Here is a 15,037-nt window from a genome sequence, read left to right as displayed (position 1 = left end):
GTGCCCCTGAGGGCAGCGGGCGCACTGCGGTGAGCCGCTCGCACGGCGCGCACCCCTGCGGAGCGCCCGTGCGCCCGGCCACCTACTAAAGACAGGGGGATCCTGCGCACCCTCGCTCAAACGCTAGCTCCTGATCTAGCAGGGTTACGGCCTTGTGCGCGCGCCAGATCGAGCGAGGACGTGTCTGCGGTGCAATCGAGCGCGTTTCCCGACCTACTTTGTCGTGTACAGCGCGAGCTGGCCTCCTCGGCTGGGTCTTCGAGTCGGTCGAGGTCCGAGCCGAGCGCGCTCTTCCTGTCGGCTTGCTCGCCGGCGAGGCCACTCTGTATAGTACTGAGAGCATGCTCGAAGCGGAAGAAAGCGCGGCGACCGCTGTGGACAGCGCAGGATCGAGTTCAAGGTCCGCTCGCCGCTCGTGTCCCTCCTTCCCCTCCTACCCGTCGGCCCTCACGACAGGGCTCGCTCAGACTGGCTCGAGTCGGTACCTGCACATCACGGCATCATACTTCTGCTTCATGCGCACCACTGCGAGCGCTCGCCGCCGGCGCAGAGCGCGTCGCGTCTTCATCAGCGACCCGCGGTGGGCGCCCTCTGTCGATTGGCGACAACGACCTGTGGACCGGTGTGCGACCTCATCATGGACTCGAGGAGGGTCAAGGAGCACTTCAACGAGGCGGCAGCGCTCTGTGAGTCTCGTACGACGTGTACGTCCTCTCCTCCCCGCCTCCCTCGTGTTTGGCCCCCCTCTCCCTCTCCCCTAGCCCCCTCTGCCACCTCGCGACGCGGTGCAGGGGTCTCGATAGACTGACACGGTCACCTTACAGGCGGACCGGCTGCGCAAGGCGAGCAGGGCGGTCCTCTGGGCGGCGCGAGGCGGGCTCTTGACCTCGAGTCGGCTCGTCTTGTCCTTTGTACGTCCCGCGCACTCTCTCTCTCCCTTGCAAGACCTTCATGTGGGTCTTTACTCCTCGCCGAGCCGCGTACTGACCCTCTCGACCTCGCGCCGCAGGTTAGTCGCGCCCTCGATGGCACCTCCCCCTTCTCGGCCCCGAAAGCTTCCTCTCGCGCCCTTGCTGCGCCGCACGACAGCGCCCTTTCCTCTCCGAAAGCTCTCTCGTCCCTCTCGATCGTTCCCCAGACCGCTCAGAGTTCTCGTTCGTCGTCGCACTCGTCCCGACGGCTCAGCGAGTCGAGCCGTCTTGGACGGGTCCTTACGAGGCCGCGCCCCCCTCTCGTGCCCCTGAGGGCAGCGGGCGCACTGCGGTGAGCCGCTCGCACGGTGCGCACCCCTGCGGAGCGCCCGTGCGCCCGGCCACCTACTAAAGACAGGGGGATCCTGCGCACCCTCGCTCAAACGCTAGCTCCTGATCTAGCAGGGTTACGGTGTTCTGCTTGCGTGGGATCGGACGAAGAGGTGTCTGCGGTGCAATCGAGCGCTTCTCCCGAGCCAGTTCATCTTGTACAGGGCGAGTTGTGAGCCTCGCCTCCCTTCTCAAGTCGGTGTCGGCGAGGTCGAGAGAGGTCTTTCTGCTGGCTCGGTCCGGCTCGAGCACCTCCTTCGGACGCTATCTGACAGAGCCCTGTCGAGCTGCTCGAGAAACAGGGGCAAGGGAGCGAGTTCTCAAGGGCATCCGGCTGCTCGAGAAGGCTCGCTCGGACCTCTCCTATGCGGGCGGGTCTTGCTCCCTCGTGTCGGCGCGGCCGTGTAAAGGTCGTCGACGAGTGCTCGGAACGGACCCCGGCTCGAGGGCACTCCCTTCCGCTCGTGCCCGCTCGACCTTTGCGCTCAGAAGGAGGTCCAGGAGGAGGGACTCGATTTCTCGCTGTGCAACCTCGCTCTTTCTCGACGGTGCGAGGCTCGATCGACCTATCGAGACGTTTACTTGACGATGGGCCCAAATCTGCAGACCGTTCCAGGTAGTGCCCGCGCGACTGTGCGCTCGCGAGGAAGTTCAGGAGGAGCTACTCGATTTCTCGCTGTCAGATCTCGCTCTTTCTCGACGGTGCAAGGCTCGATCGACGTATAGACTTGACTGCTCCGTCCCGAGGCGGTCCGACACCCTGCTGAGAGCTCCGAGCCGACAGGAAGGCGGTCGACCCGAGTCGACGTACTCGGCGCCCGCAGTCTGGATCCAAATCACCTCCTCGCTGCTCGTCCAGGGCTCGCACGCAGTTCGCTATGGTCGAGATCTATTGTCATGGCTCTGCATAGTTGTGCACCCGACCCTCGCCCCAGTTGCAGCTGTCTTGCCCGCACGAGAGCCGCGCACGGCGACCGACCGGCGGTGCACGTCGCGGCCAACATGCTCGAGGGCATCGTCTACCAGAACAAGTGCGCTCCTCTCGCTCTGTCTCTCTCTTGGCAAGCCCGACACTGACACGTCCTCGCGCACGCAGGGACCGCCTCAGCGCAGGACTCATCGTGGCGGGCTGGGACCCGATCAACGGCGGCACCGTGTACAACATCCCGCTCGGCGGCGGCCTCTTCAAGGGCCCGTGGGCCATCGGCGGCTCCGGCTCGACCTACATCTACGGCTACTGCGACGCGACCTTCCGCGAGGACTGGGGACAAGAGGAGACGGTCGAGTTTGTCAAGAATGGCGAGTCCTCCCTTCTTCCCCCTTCCCCTTCCCCTCCCTCTCTCTCATACCCTCGCTGTCTCCCTCCACGTGCCTCGTACTGACACGAGTAACGCACCCACAGCCCTCGCCCTCGCCATGAGCCGTGACGGGTCCAGTGGCGGCACGATCCGCCTCGCCATCATCACCGAGGGCGGCGTCGAGCGCGTGTTTGTGCCCGGCAACGAGCTGCCGCCGTTCGGAGACAAGCTGTAGCTCGGCCTCGTCGCGTCGAGTCGGGTTGAGCGTGGTCGTCGTCGTCGTTTCTGTACCTCCCTTGCAAGGACTTTGTTTCCGCCTTCCCACGCTCGAGCCTCGTTCTCTCTCTCCTCTCTCTCTCGTCGTCAACCTCTCCTCTCGGTCTCTCTCTCGTCGAGCATCCGAGACTGTGCGAGAGCGGCCAGCATCGAAAGCAAGAGCGAGAGCCTCTTCCTCCTCTTTCGCGCCTCGTCTCGCACTCGTGTCGTTCCGCGATCGTCCCGCGAGCGAGAATCGGTCCTGTACTCCTCCTGACGAACCTGCCGCCCAGTTATCGAGCGGCAAAGAGCGCGAGAGGCCGCACGTCGGTTTGAGAAGGTCGACCTGAACGAGCGCACGGGCCTCCTGCTCGGCTCGACGACGCACCTCGCCACGGCGGCTGCCGCTCCTCCAGCGGTAGCTAGGTAGAGGCGTGCTTCCGCTCCCTGCGCGACCGTCTCCAACGTACCGCGCCGTCTCGTCGCTCTCGAGCCTCTCGTTTACGCTGCGTGCCGCCGTCTCTCGCTTCTCTCACGGGCCCTTGCGCTCCTGCGAGCCCGTCGTCTGTTCGAGCAGAGTCGCGGGTCGACGGCCTGCGCAGCAGTGATGAGCTGGCGCCGAGCGAGAGATGAATGGCCGCGCCTCGCAGCCACGAAAGGCTCTCTCAGGCCGCAGCACGAGGAAGGACAACAACAGGAATGCGATGCAGGCAGCCCCTCCCTCCCCATGATGCCGAGATACAGGTCCTTCCACAACGCGCTCGACCCTCGCTAGCCGAGCGACCAGTCCTGCGCGAGGCCCTTGAAGTCGATCAAGCTGCGCGCGAAAAGTGCGAGTCAGTACTCGACCAGGCTCGTCTGACGAGAGAGAGAGAGAGAGGAAGAAGGGAACGCACGCCTCTGGCGTCGAGCAGTCGATCGGCGGCGGTAGCTTGCCGCGGTTGGCCTTCTTGTACTGGAGCGTAAAGTCGGGGTCGGTGAACTCGTTGAAGAGGGCGATGGTCGAGCCTTCTCGACCGCGGAGCCAGGTTGCTGCGAGAGGGGCGAGGCGAGAGAGGAGAGAGGGAGGGGGAGAGGAAAGGAGAGGAGGTAGAAGAAAGAGGGAGAGTCAGTTCGAGGCGACGAGGAGGAGTGCAGGCGAGCGAGGATGGGCGGTGTGACGCAAGGGCTTCTGTCGGCGAGGCGCCGCACCGAGGAAAGGAGGGAAGGAGGAGAGCGAGGAGGAAGAGGAGGAAAGGCGGACGTACGAATCTTGCCGAACCCGCTGCGCGACGTCAAGATCTGGAAGTCGGTCCCTGCGCGACCCTCACGACATGAGCGAATCATCCTGCTCGTTCGAGATCTTCGTCGAGAGAGGGAGAGAGAAAGCGTCGGGCGCACCGGCAAAGATCCAGCTCTCGGCGATCGTCCTCATGAACCCATCTGCCGCCCGCTTGATGCTGACGAGCCCAGTGCTCGAGTCCGTCTTGATCTCGACGTGCGCCTGCTTGAGGCCCGTCACGACGACCTTGTCGCCGAACCGCCGGAGCGCGTCGCGCTCGAGCGCGTGCGAGTCGGTAATGAGGTAGTACAGGACCTTCTGCGACGGATGCGCGTACGTGCGCGCGACGGCCTCGGCGCACGTAAAGTACTGCGGGTGGAGCGACACCGAGTTGACGGCGTCCTTGTAGTCGGCCCACTGCGCGCAGTCGAGGCGAGCGAGGGTCAGTGCACGGGCGATCGAGACAGAGGGCGAGGAGAGGGGACGCACCATCGACAGGTCGCCCGTGCGGATCTGGATGCCGATGACAAAGTTCTCGGGGAGCGCAAACAGGCTCGTGTACTGGGCGATAAAGGCGAGCGCGGCGGGCTTGGGCCGCAAGAGGTAGTTGATGAGGCACGAGTAGGCCGTCGTCGCCTTAAGGCCCAGGTCGTCGAGGAGCGGCGCCACCTGCTTGTACGTCCACGAGCGGATGACGACGCCGCGGTTGAAGTCGAGCTGCAGGTGCGCGAGAGGCGTGAATAGCGACTCGAGGCGAGGGGAGGAGAGGGAGACGAGCGAGGCGCACCTGGATCCAGGGCGACTTCTTGTTGCCGCCATAGTTGCGCACGAACCTCGGCATCCACTGGTCGATGTGCTCGGGCTCCCAATTGTGCGCGTCGACCTCGCGCCGCTTCTTGGCGAGCGTCTTGTTGGCGTACACGGCCGGGTGCGCGCTCGGCGTCGACGACGACGCGTTGAACGGCCTCGACCAGTCGATGTGGGGCGAGTCGAAGAAGAGGTCGACGGGTGCGGGCTGCTCCCACGAGACGGCAAAGGCGCGCCTGGTGAGGATGCTGTACAGGAAGGTCGTCGTCATGCCGAGGATGCTGCGGGCCGCCGAGCAGAGTGAGCGCCAACTCGGACTCGGGTTCGGCGAGAGTGAGAGTGGGAGATAGAGACGGACCGGTCGGCGAACCCGCCGCAGTACTCGCCTGCGCGGCAGACAAACTCGAGCAGGCTCGGCTCTTGGTCGCCGGCGAGCATGTCGGCGTGCATCTTGGTGTACTCGTCCTCCCAGGCGCCCTGCTCGCACGCCTCGACAGGTCGGCCGGTGCGCCACTCGTGCAGGAGGTCCTCGTACCTGCGCGGGGAGGGAGCCAGGGTCAGCTCGAGGTGGACGAGGAGGGGGCGAGGAGCAGAGGGAAGAGGGTGGGCGCACTTGTCGTAAGAGCCATCGACGAACAGACCCGGGCCTTCTCCTTCGGCCGGCGCAAACGAGTGCGACGGCAATGCAGAAGCAGGCTTGATGCGCCTCGGCGGGTCGTCGCCGCCGAGCCCGATGCCGACGCCGCCCTGGCTCGCCGTGCGGCTCTTGAGGAGCCACTGTCGGGTCGTGTTCTGCGCCTGCATGTCGAGAGGGTACAGGTGAGCTCGGTTGGAGAGGAGAGGGCGAGTGCGAGAGAGAGAGGACGGACCGGCGACAGGTCTTTGAGCATGCGGGCGAGGCTGCTGTGGATCTTGGGGGTCGCCCAGCTGTACCGCCGCAGGTGCCGGTCCTCCTTGCTCCAGGCGATAGCCGGCAGCCGCTCGTCCTGCTCGTGCTCGATGAGGTCGTCGTCACTGAGCGGAGGTGCCGGCGGTGGTGCGAGGTGGTCGTCGGCTGGAGGAGCGAGGTGGCGCCAGACGTGCAGGTCGGGGATGCGGTCGGTGTAGGGCTCGAGTGCGGCGGGTACCGAGGGGTGGTGGGCGAGGGCGAAGGCGAGGAGGGTGGCGAGAGGGACGAGGGCGCAGACGAGGGCGCGGCGCCTGCGGGGTGGGCGTGGGCGGTCGTACACGTCCTGGTCGTGGGGGAGGAGTGGACTGGATGGCCCTGCACTGCCTGGCAGGCGGATGCGCGGCATGGTCGAGGTGTTTGAGCTGATGAGAGATGAAAGGGCGACGACGCGCCTCGTCGCGTTCTCCGCCCTGCGCCGCTCTCCTCCCCTCGCCTCGCTCTCGTCCACCGCGTGCTCCACAGCTGCACACGCCCGGCTCAGCTAGCCCTGCGCACCGGTGTGCCCCTCCCGCACCGCGTCGCCACTCGCCCACCATGACCCTCGGCTTCGACCCCGCCAACTTCACCACACCCGTCCCCGACTACCTGCTCTGCGTGCGCTGCAACAACGTCGCCGTCCCGCCTCGCGTCATCTGCGCAAAGGAGCACCTCAACTGCTCCACCTGCTACGACGACGCGCGCGCCAACCATCCTCACGCCTCCTGCCCGGCGTGCCACAAACACGTCCGCAAAAACGCGCCCCGCTCGGCCATCATCGAGCGTGCCATCCGCACCCTCGAGTGCGTCCACCTCTCTCTCTCTCCCGGGGCCGAGGGTCTCGCAGCGAATGTGCGCCAAAGCTCACGAGTTCGCCCGCCCTCGCCAACAGTTACCCGTGCAGGAGGCGAGCGTGCGACTAAACCGGCAGTGTGTACGACCAAGAACGACATATTCCGGACGAGGTGCGTGTTCTGCACGGCCCCAGCCTCGGCAGCAGTTGGCCTGACCCCCGCCCTCGCCCCCCTCGCAGTGTCCCTACCGCCGCATCTGGTGCCGCGTGTGCGCCCAGGCCGTGGTCTCCAAGGACGAGGACATCCACATCGAGAAGCACTGTCGCATGGTCTTCGTCGAGTGTCCCCGGCGCCCTTGCCCGGCCGGCGGCAAGATGCGGCGTCACAAGTTCGCCGCGCATGAGAAGGTCTGCTCGATGGAGATGTGCGTCCCACCTCTCTCGCCGCCAACCTCGACGACGCAGAGACCTGACCCGCCTCTCCCGTTGTGCGCAGCTGCGTCGTCGCCGGCTGCCCGACTCGCACGACCAAGGCCAACATGCCCGCTCACGAGGCGGCGTGCATGGCCCAGGTCAAGCTCGTCGAGCGCCTCAAGGACGAGGTCCGGCGCCTCAACAGGAACATTCGCGAGCGCGAGGACAACGAGGAGCTCCTGAGCGAGGACGACGAGTGGGTCGACGACGAGGAGGAGGAGTACGAGGAGGAGTACGAGGACGAGAACGGCGAGGAGTCGCCGGAACCCGATTACGCCAGGATCGGGGGGGCCTTGCAGGCCTTCCGCGCCAGGGCCATCGCCAAGTACTGCGTGATGCCGCTCGCGCCCACCTGCGCGCCCGCCCCGACCTCGAGCATCTCCCGCCCCGCCTCGTCCTCGACCGCCGCCGCCGCCGCCGCCCCCTCGCCCAAGCGCCGCCGCACATCGCTCGCACCCGTCGACAACACGGCCTCGACGTCGACGTCGGCGAGCAGCAGCAGCAGCACGACGGCCAAGCGGCCGTTCAAGGTGCACGTCGTCGACCTCGAGGAGGGCACGAACGAGATGATCGAGTTGTGAGGAGGGCTCGAGGGCGTGCGCCGAGGAGGAGGCGGGCTCGGGGCGGCGAGGGCGAAGGCGCTGTAGCTTGTTTAGCTCTGCAACTCGGGTTCGAGCTCCTTTTGGCGACCTTCTCAAACTCGGCTCGTCGCAGTTCTCGTTTCCGGCTCTCTCTCACGCTCGCGAGACTCGACAGGGATCGAGAGAGGACTCTCTGTGGCACGACGAGCTGGCCGAGCTGCTCGAGAGCGCGTCATCGTCGCCACCCTCGCTCGGATCCTCGAGTTGGGCTTTCCTCTGCCTCGCTCGGCCTGCAGCTTCTCGTCGACTCTCGCTCGCGTTCCTCTCGACGATGACGACGACGACAAATGGGTGCGGCGAAGAAAGTGCGGCGATGCAAGACAGGTACACGAGTACAACGCGAGGGAAGAGCCGAGGGCGAGAGGGAGGGCTATGTGGCAGTACAGCACCGAGGAGAGGAGAGGAACAGGGAGGAGAGGACCGTAGAGACGCCGATGAGAGAGACGCAAAGAGCGAGGGGCGCCTCTACTTTCTCCGCCGCGCCTCGTTCGGGTTGCGCCGCCCGCTGCCGATGATGGGCAGGCCCATCTTGTCCAACCGGACCTCGCCGCCTGCGCCGTTCTTGCCGCCGCGCCTCCTGCCCTTGGGGTTGTCGACGCCGCCCTTGCCGCCGCCGATCCCGAGCATCTGCGCCTCGAGCGAGCCCGCCTCGGCGAACCAGCCGGCGCTGCTGCCGGCCGGGCCCGACCGCTTGCCGCGCTTCTCGTCCTCGAGGACGCTCTTCTGCAGCGCGCGCTGCTCCTTGTCGCGCCGGATCTCGGCCGACTTGACGCCGCGGACCCACTCCTTCTGGTCCTCGCGCACGACCATCTCGGCGTTGACGCCCCCGCCGGCCTTGCCCATCTTGGGGTTGGCCATGCTGAACTGGGTCCCGCGCAGGCGGTAGTTGAAGTTGGCCTTGAGGTGGAGGATGTAGCCCTGCGGGTGCTGGGGCGACACGGGGACGTAGGTGATCGAGGTGCGCAGGAGGGTCGCGCCGCCGCACGAGGGGCAGAAGCGCTTGTCGGGGTTCTTGCACAGCCTGCGGGTGCGCACACACAGTCAGGCTCCTCGCGCTCGAGACGACGACGAGAGAGAGAGTGAGAGAGAGACGCACTTGAAGCAGGCGTGGCACCGCAAGACCCAGGTCCGGACCTCGCGCACCCTCTTGCCGCCGCTGCCGAGCACGTTGAGGCCCATCTGGAGCGCCACGTTCTGCATCGCAAAGTCGCCCGTCAAGACGGCCGCCTTCATGATCGTCTTGGGCTTGGGCGGCTGCGGCGCCTTGCTCGTCGACGCGTGCGCCGACGCCGCTTGGGCCTCGGCCGACTCGAACAGGCCGAGGTCGCGCACCTGGTGGTCGTGCACGTTGTCGGGCGTGATCCACGAACCCGCCGACGAGTCCGACTCGGCGTCAGAGACGTCGCCGGCGTCGTCGGCGTCGTCGGCGCCGTTCGAGGTCGAGGCGGCGGCGGTGGAAGATGCGGGTGCGGATGAGGGTGCAGGTGCGGGTGCGGGTGCGGGCGAGGAGGATGAAGTGGAAGGTGCGGGTGCGGGTGCATCGCTCGCGGGCGCGGGCTCGTCCTGGCTCGCCGGCTCATCGACCTTGAGCGCCTCGACCTCGCCGGCGAGCTCGTCGACGCCGGTCGCCGCCGCCGCCTCGTCCTCCTCCTTGCCCTTGCCCTTGTCCTCCGTCTGCGCCTCGCCCTCGACAGGGCCCCCCTCCTTGTTCTCGCCGGCCGCACCAGTCGCGGTCGCGACCGCCTCGTCCTTCTTGTCCTCCTTGGGCGGGCCCGTCAACTGCTGGCCGGGGAACTCGCGTACGCGCCAGGTGCCGTTCTCCTCGAGCTCGATCGTGAGGCACAGGGCAAGGACGCGGATGTCGGCCGACGAGAGAACGGCGAGGTCGCCCGTCTTGCGCGCGAACGAGGTGACTGCGAGGCGAGCGAGGGTGGTCAGATTGGGGCTGCGGTGAGGTAAAGAGAGAGAGAGAGAGGGAGAGGACGCACTGCGTGCGACCGACTCGGCAGAGGGTTCCCGGACCTCGAAGCCCTCCCTCGCACGGTGGAGCTCGTCGGGGTCCTGGCCGTCGACGAGCGTGTCGGCGGGGAGCTGGAGCTTGGCCTCGTCGAGGACGTTGCGACCGCGCTTGTCGCGCAGCTCGTGGACGACGTCGGGCGTGACGAGGTAGTGGGCGGCCGTGTTGCGGAGCGACGAGACCGGGGCGGTCACGAGCGGGGCCGTGTCGACGACGAGGTGCTTGATGGCGCGCGAGCCGACCCAGCTGTCGGACTGCTTGGGGACCTTGTTGGTCATGGTCGAGCAGGTGCGGTGTGTAGGCGGGAGCTTGACGAGAGAGATGAGGTGAGGCGGAGGGAGGAGGACGACGAGGCGGCTGGCGCTCAAGGGGGGAGCTGGGGGAGCGGCGCGAGCTCGTGGATGGCGTGTGGGCGAGTGCTGGTGTCGGTCTATGGGCGCACTGGAGCTCGCGAGACTGGCGAGCGCGAGATGAGCGCGCAAGGCGAGGTCGAGCTCGAGCGGCCGGCTCGTCCGCACCTCGCCCCGCTCACTCTGTCGCGCCATGTACTCTGTCCAGGCTTGACTGTGCGATGAGAGTCTACAGATACTGCCCAGCTGCAGCAGGAAAAGCCCTGAGGGGTGCGAGGACGAGGTGTCTCTCGTTCCGCTGATGCCGTCCGCTCTCTCCGGCCGTCGCTCTCATCGCTTCCTCACCCATACACACCACCATGTCCGCTCTCAAGATCGTCGCTGTCCCCGGTGATGGAATCGGCAAGTCGCCCGCCCTCGTCGCCACCGCCTCGTCGCCCCCGTCATCTCCCACCGCCTCGACCCGCGGCTCCACCTTGACTCGCCGACACGCCCGCTCCGCCGCACGAGCACGAGTTGCGCACCTCCATCGTCGCCGCTGGCTGCGCACACGGCGTGCGCTCACCCGTACAGCGGCGCGGACGCGAGATGCTCGTCGCCCGCCGGCTCGCCGCCGGCTCGCCTGCGCGAGGACCAAGGAGCAGCTCGTCTCGGCGTTCCAGAGCACCTACTGACTCTCTCTGGACCTTGTCTGCAGGCCCCGAGGTGACGGCGCAGGCCGTCCGCGTCCTCGAGACCATCTCGGCCCACTCGGACCTCAAGTTCACGGTCGAGTCGCACGACTTTGGCGGCATTGCGATCGACAACCACAAGAACCCGCTCCCCGACTCGACCCTCGACGCCTGCAAGACCGCCGACGCCATCCTCCTCGGTGCGCCGCCTCGCTCCCTTCCCTCGATCCGCCCTCCAAGCCCCCGGCCGCTAACCCCGACCCTCTCTCGTCCCGTACAGGTGCCGTCGGTGGGCCCAAGTGGGGCACGCACCCGACGCTCCGCCCCGAGCTCGGCCTCCTCAAGCTGCGCAAGGAGCTCGGCCTGTACGCCAACATCCGCCCGGCCCTGTTCCCGGCCCCGTCGCTCGTCGCCCACTCGCCGCTCAAGGAGCACATTGCCCAGGGCACCGAGATTGTCGTAGTGCGCGAGCTCATCGGCGGCATCTACTTTGGCGAGCACCGCGAGGCCGTCGCCGGCGCGACCGAGGGCCCCGACGCCCAGGCGTTCGACGCGTGCACCTACTCGGTGCCCGAGGTGCAGCGCATCACGCGCCTCGCGGCCTACCTCGCCAAGTGCTCGAGCCCGCCGTTGGCGATCCACTCGATCGACAAGGCCAACGTGCTCGCGACGAGCCGGCTGTGGCGCCGCGTCGTGCAGGAGACGATCGACCAGGAGGAGCCCGACCTCAAGCTCGACCACCAGCTCGTCGACTCGGCCGCCATGCTCATCTGCGCCAACCCGCGCAAGCTCAACGGCATCGTCCTCAGTGCGTCAGCCTTTTCCTCAACTCCCTCTCGCGCGGTCGAGCCCTCCCTCCCTCCTCCTGCTCGTTCAGCAACCCCGACTGACCCGCACCCTCGCCCTCTCTCGCAGCCGAGAACCTGTTTGGCGACATCCTGTCGGACGAAACGTCGGTCATCCCGGGCTCGCTCGGCCTGCTCCCCTCTGCGTCGCTCGGCGGCATCCCCGACGGCAAGTCGCGCATCCCGGGCTTGTACGAGCCCATCCACGGCTCGGCGCCCGACATTGCGGGGCAGAACATTGCCAACCCGATCGGCACCATCCTCAGCATCGCGCTCATGCTGCGATACTCGTTTGGCAAGGAGCACGAGGCCAAGCTCGTCGAGGAGGCGGTCCGCGTCGTGCTCGACGACGAGAAGGTCGGCGGGTGCGGGTACCGCACCAAGGACCTCGGCGGCGACAAGACGACGACCGACGTCGGCGACAAGGTCGTCGAGGTGCTCGCCGGCCTGCTCCAGAAGAAGTAGATGCGGCCCGCGCGCGCGTGTCCAGTTTCTCTCGCTCGAGGCGGTACCAGATCAAGCAGTGCAACGATGAAAAGACGGCCGGGTCGTCCTCTCTCTTCCTCTCTCTCGCATGGCGCGTGCGTCGGCGAGAGGCTGCTCACGGCGCGAGCGAGCGAGAGCGGTCGAGAAAGATGTGCGTGCTCGAAGACAGGTCGGTGACGAAAGCTCGCATCGCTCTGCGCTTGGGACACAGGGCTTTTAGAGCTGTCGTACAGCAGTCGAGCGGCTCGGCAACGCTCTGCAGAAGAGGCGGTGGTCGCGTGCGTCGAGGGCGCCCGCTCCCATGATGGCTCTCGCTCTTGTCCAAGCCGCCGCTCTCGCTCTTCCGCCTCGCGCCTCTCTGGGCGAGAGGCAGTCCCTCCTCCTCGAGCAGGAGCACCGACCAGCACCCCTCCCGACCGCCGCCATGACCAAGTAGACGCCCAGTCACCCGGCCACGACCCCCAGCTCCCGAGCACACCAAGCCCCAGGCCCGCACCACGCCTCGCACCCGCACCCTGGTCCTGCCTGCGCCCCGCCTACCGCCCCGACCCACCTCTCCAACAGCGATGCACCCCTCGCCGCTCCCCCGGGTCGACCCGGCCCCAGACCAGGCCGAGGTCGTGCTCATCGCCGACGACGCGGCCCGCCCTCGTCCTCCGCGACCCGTCGCCCGGTGGCTCGTCAAGATCCAGCACGAGCGCCACGGCGTGCCGCAGCCGGCGCACCACGCGGCGCACGACCAGGGCGGCGAGCTCGACTCGGACCCGCTCGCGCGACCGCGCGCCGGCGGGGACGTCGAGTCGCGCGACATGGACGAGGGCGTGCAAGGTGTCGACGAGGAGGACGAGTGCAGCACGCCGCTGCAGCGCAGGCCGGCGCACCGGCTCGGGCGCCGCTCGAGCGAGTTCTGCCCCGTCGCCGCCGAGGCCGACATACTCCCTCCTCCCCTCCCGCACCCGCTCCAGCAGCAGCATGCCGACTACGAGCCCGCCATCACCGACGCCCGTTCCTCCTCCTCGTGCCGCTACTCGTACGGCGACTTCAGCTCGGCATCGTCGACCGCCTCGTCGTCGACCTCGCACTCGGGCTTCTCGTCGCACTCGGCGTCGAGCTTCACGAGCGCGAGCTCGACCCAGACGTTCTCGGCCGCCGCCTCGGGCTGGCCTGTCGCCGCCTCGACATCGTCGGCGTCGACCTCGCCGTCGCGGCAGGGCAAGACGCCCCAGGTCGCGACATTGCCGCTCCAGAGCCTCGCGGCGGCGGTCGAGCGGGCCGAGGGGCACGAGGCGGCGAGCGACGGTGGGACGCCTGTACCCGAGGCGCAGGTCGAAGTGCTCGACCTGCCTCTGCCGAGCGGCGCGGCGTGCGGTGCGGTCGGGCCGTCCTCACCAGCGACGGCGGCGCGCGAGGACAAGCCGCTCCCGCCGTGTCCAAAGGCCGCCGAGCCGCCTTCCCTGTGCGCCCCGCCGACGCTCCGCCACGTCGAGCCGCACCCCGCACCGACCGGCGACGCCCACCCTGCCCTTCCCGACCTGCCGGCCGCCGCCTTCGCCCGCCCTCCTGCGCCCTCGACCGCCTCGTCCGCCATCGGCGCCGACGACGTTCCCGTGACGACGACGGCCCCGCACGCCAACCCGCACGAGCTCGCGTCCGACGCCGACTCGCTGCGGCCGCCCGAGAACTTTGCCATGGTGTCGCCCAAGCTGTACCGGTCGTCGTTCCCGCGCGACAAGCACTTCCCGTTCCTGCGCAGCTTGGGTCTCAAGAGCGTCATGTGCGTCCACCCTTTTCCCCTTTGTCTACCTGTCCCTCGTCGAGAGAGCGCGACTGACGTTCCTTGGGTTCGTGGGCGCAGGGTCCTCGTGCAAGAGCCCTACCCCGAGGAGAATGTCGAGTTCCTGAAGGCCGAGGGCATACAGTGCGTCCGCCGTCTCACTATTCTTCTGCGCTCGACGAGCGCGCCTCACGAGCGTGCTCGGGCGCGAGGACGAAAGTCGAGCGTCACTGACTCGCCTCGTCCCCTCTCTCTACCCCTCCCGCCCGTCCTCTCATCCTCCCTCATCTCCCTCTCCCTCCCCTCGCTCGTCACAGGCTTTTCCAGTTCGGCATCCCGGGCAACAAGGAGCCGTTCGTCTCGATCCCGGAGGACAAGATCGTCGGCGCCCTGTCGACCATCCTCGACGCGCGCAACCACCCGATGCTGATTCACTGCAACAAGGGCAAGGTGCGTCCTCTGTTCCTCTCATTCTCTCCTTCCCCCTCCCCGATCCTCCCTTGCCTCGGTTTCGCCTCCGTGACCCTGACTGACCCACCACCTGTTCATCGCCCGCAGCACCGCACGGGCTGCGTCGTCGGGTGCCTGCGCCGCATCCAGATGTGGTCGCTCGTGTCGGTCTTTGACGAGTACCGGCGTTACTCGCACCCGAAGAGCCGCGCCATGGACTTGCAGTGCATCGAGGCGTTCGGCGGCTTGTCCAAGGTGCGCTCGAGCCTCTCCCTCTTTCTCCCCTTTCTCGCCCTCTCGTGTACGTGTAGGACAGGCACTGACCTCGAGTTGCGCAACATGCAGGTCTGGGACACGGTCGACCGCGAGCACCTCCCGCAGTGGGCGACTCTCGACCCGCCGCCCCGGCCGCCTCCTGCGCTCGCCGTCGCGTCGGACGACGACGACACGGCGTCGACGAGCTCGATTGACGGGCCGTGAGCGCGTCGGGTCCGCCTCCCCCTCTTTCTAGCCCCCCTTTGTACCCGTCTCTCTCGAGCGAGCGCGCTCCACTACCCCCACCTCTCATCCGTGCACATTCCCCACTCCCTCGTCGTCGTCCTGCCCTCGCGCTCTCGTCGTCGCGGTCGTGGTCGTCGTCCTCTCTCCTCTCTCGTTGCAGCAGCCCCCCATGTTGTAACTCGTACCCT

The 15,037-nt window shown here is 67.5% G+C and overlaps 6 protein-coding genes across 6 annotated transcripts; 4 read left to right on the top strand and 2 right to left on the bottom strand.

The window, feature by feature from the left end:
• Positions 1 to 2,268: 2,268 nt before the first annotated feature.
• On the top strand, positions 2,269 to 2,919 carry RHOBADRAFT_51774 (uncharacterized protein). Its single transcript, XM_018416009.1, has 3 exons — positions 2,269 to 2,332; positions 2,398 to 2,600; positions 2,704 to 2,919. Exons 1-3 carry the CDS (start codon positions 2,304 to 2,306, stop codon positions 2,832 to 2,834), a joined length of 363 nt encoding a protein of 120 aa, XP_018272829.1. The 5' UTR covers positions 2,269 to 2,303; the 3' UTR covers positions 2,835 to 2,919.
• Positions 2,920 to 3,625: 706 nt separating this feature from the next.
• RHOBADRAFT_51773 (uncharacterized protein) lies at positions 3,626 to 6,217 on the bottom strand (the record flags this gene model as incomplete). Its single annotated transcript, XM_018416008.1, has 9 exons — positions 3,626 to 3,671; positions 3,751 to 3,886; positions 4,102 to 4,149; positions 4,235 to 4,532; positions 4,605 to 4,832; positions 4,903 to 5,203; positions 5,281 to 5,457; positions 5,536 to 5,720; positions 5,792 to 6,217. 9 exons carry the CDS (start codon positions 6,215 to 6,217, stop codon positions 3,626 to 3,628), a joined length of 1,845 nt encoding a protein of 614 aa, XP_018272828.1.
• Positions 6,218 to 6,405: 188 nt separating this feature from the next.
• Positions 6,406 to 7,695, top strand: RHOBADRAFT_51772 (uncharacterized protein; the record flags this gene model as incomplete). Its single annotated transcript, XM_018416007.1, has 4 exons — positions 6,406 to 6,650; positions 6,779 to 6,812; positions 6,881 to 7,065; positions 7,137 to 7,695. The coding sequence occupies 4 exons, from the start codon at positions 6,406 to 6,408 to the stop codon at positions 7,693 to 7,695; spliced, it is 1,023 nt and encodes a 340-aa protein (XP_018272827.1).
• A 353-nt stretch (positions 7,696 to 8,048) lies between these two features.
• RHOBADRAFT_51771 (uncharacterized protein) lies at positions 8,049 to 10,050 on the bottom strand (the record flags this gene model as incomplete). The annotated part of the gene is made up of 3 exons (XM_018416006.1): positions 8,049 to 8,776; positions 8,852 to 9,668; positions 9,744 to 10,050. The coding sequence occupies 3 exons, from the start codon at positions 10,048 to 10,050 to the stop codon at positions 8,221 to 8,223; spliced, it is 1,680 nt and encodes a 559-aa protein (XP_018272826.1). The 3' UTR covers positions 8,049 to 8,220.
• Positions 10,051 to 10,476: 426 nt separating this feature from the next.
• RHOBADRAFT_24593 (uncharacterized protein) lies at positions 10,477 to 12,206 on the top strand. Its single transcript, XM_018412644.1, has 4 exons — positions 10,477 to 10,524; positions 10,820 to 10,993; positions 11,074 to 11,601; positions 11,709 to 12,206. The coding sequence occupies exons 1-4, from the start codon at positions 10,482 to 10,484 to the stop codon at positions 12,101 to 12,103; spliced, it is 1,140 nt and encodes a 379-aa protein (XP_018272825.1). The 5' UTR covers positions 10,477 to 10,481; the 3' UTR covers positions 12,104 to 12,206.
• Positions 12,207 to 12,690: 484 nt separating this feature from the next.
• On the top strand, positions 12,691 to 14,894 carry RHOBADRAFT_51769 (uncharacterized protein; the record flags this gene model as incomplete). Its single annotated transcript, XM_018416005.1, has 5 exons — positions 12,691 to 13,898; positions 13,980 to 14,042; positions 14,216 to 14,348; positions 14,457 to 14,603; positions 14,694 to 14,894. 5 exons carry the CDS (start codon positions 12,691 to 12,693, stop codon positions 14,826 to 14,828), a joined length of 1,686 nt encoding a protein of 561 aa, XP_018272824.1. The 3' UTR covers positions 14,829 to 14,894.
• Positions 14,895 to 15,037: the final 143 nt, after the last annotated feature.

This window comes from Rhodotorula graminis, assembly GCF_001329695.1.
Source record: "Rhodotorula graminis WP1 unplaced genomic scaffold RHOBAscaffold_3, whole genome shotgun sequence".
NCBI lineage: Eukaryota > Fungi > Basidiomycota > Microbotryomycetes > Sporidiobolales > Sporidiobolaceae > Rhodotorula > Rhodotorula graminis.
This window is presented reverse-complemented; position numbering and strand designations above follow the sequence as displayed.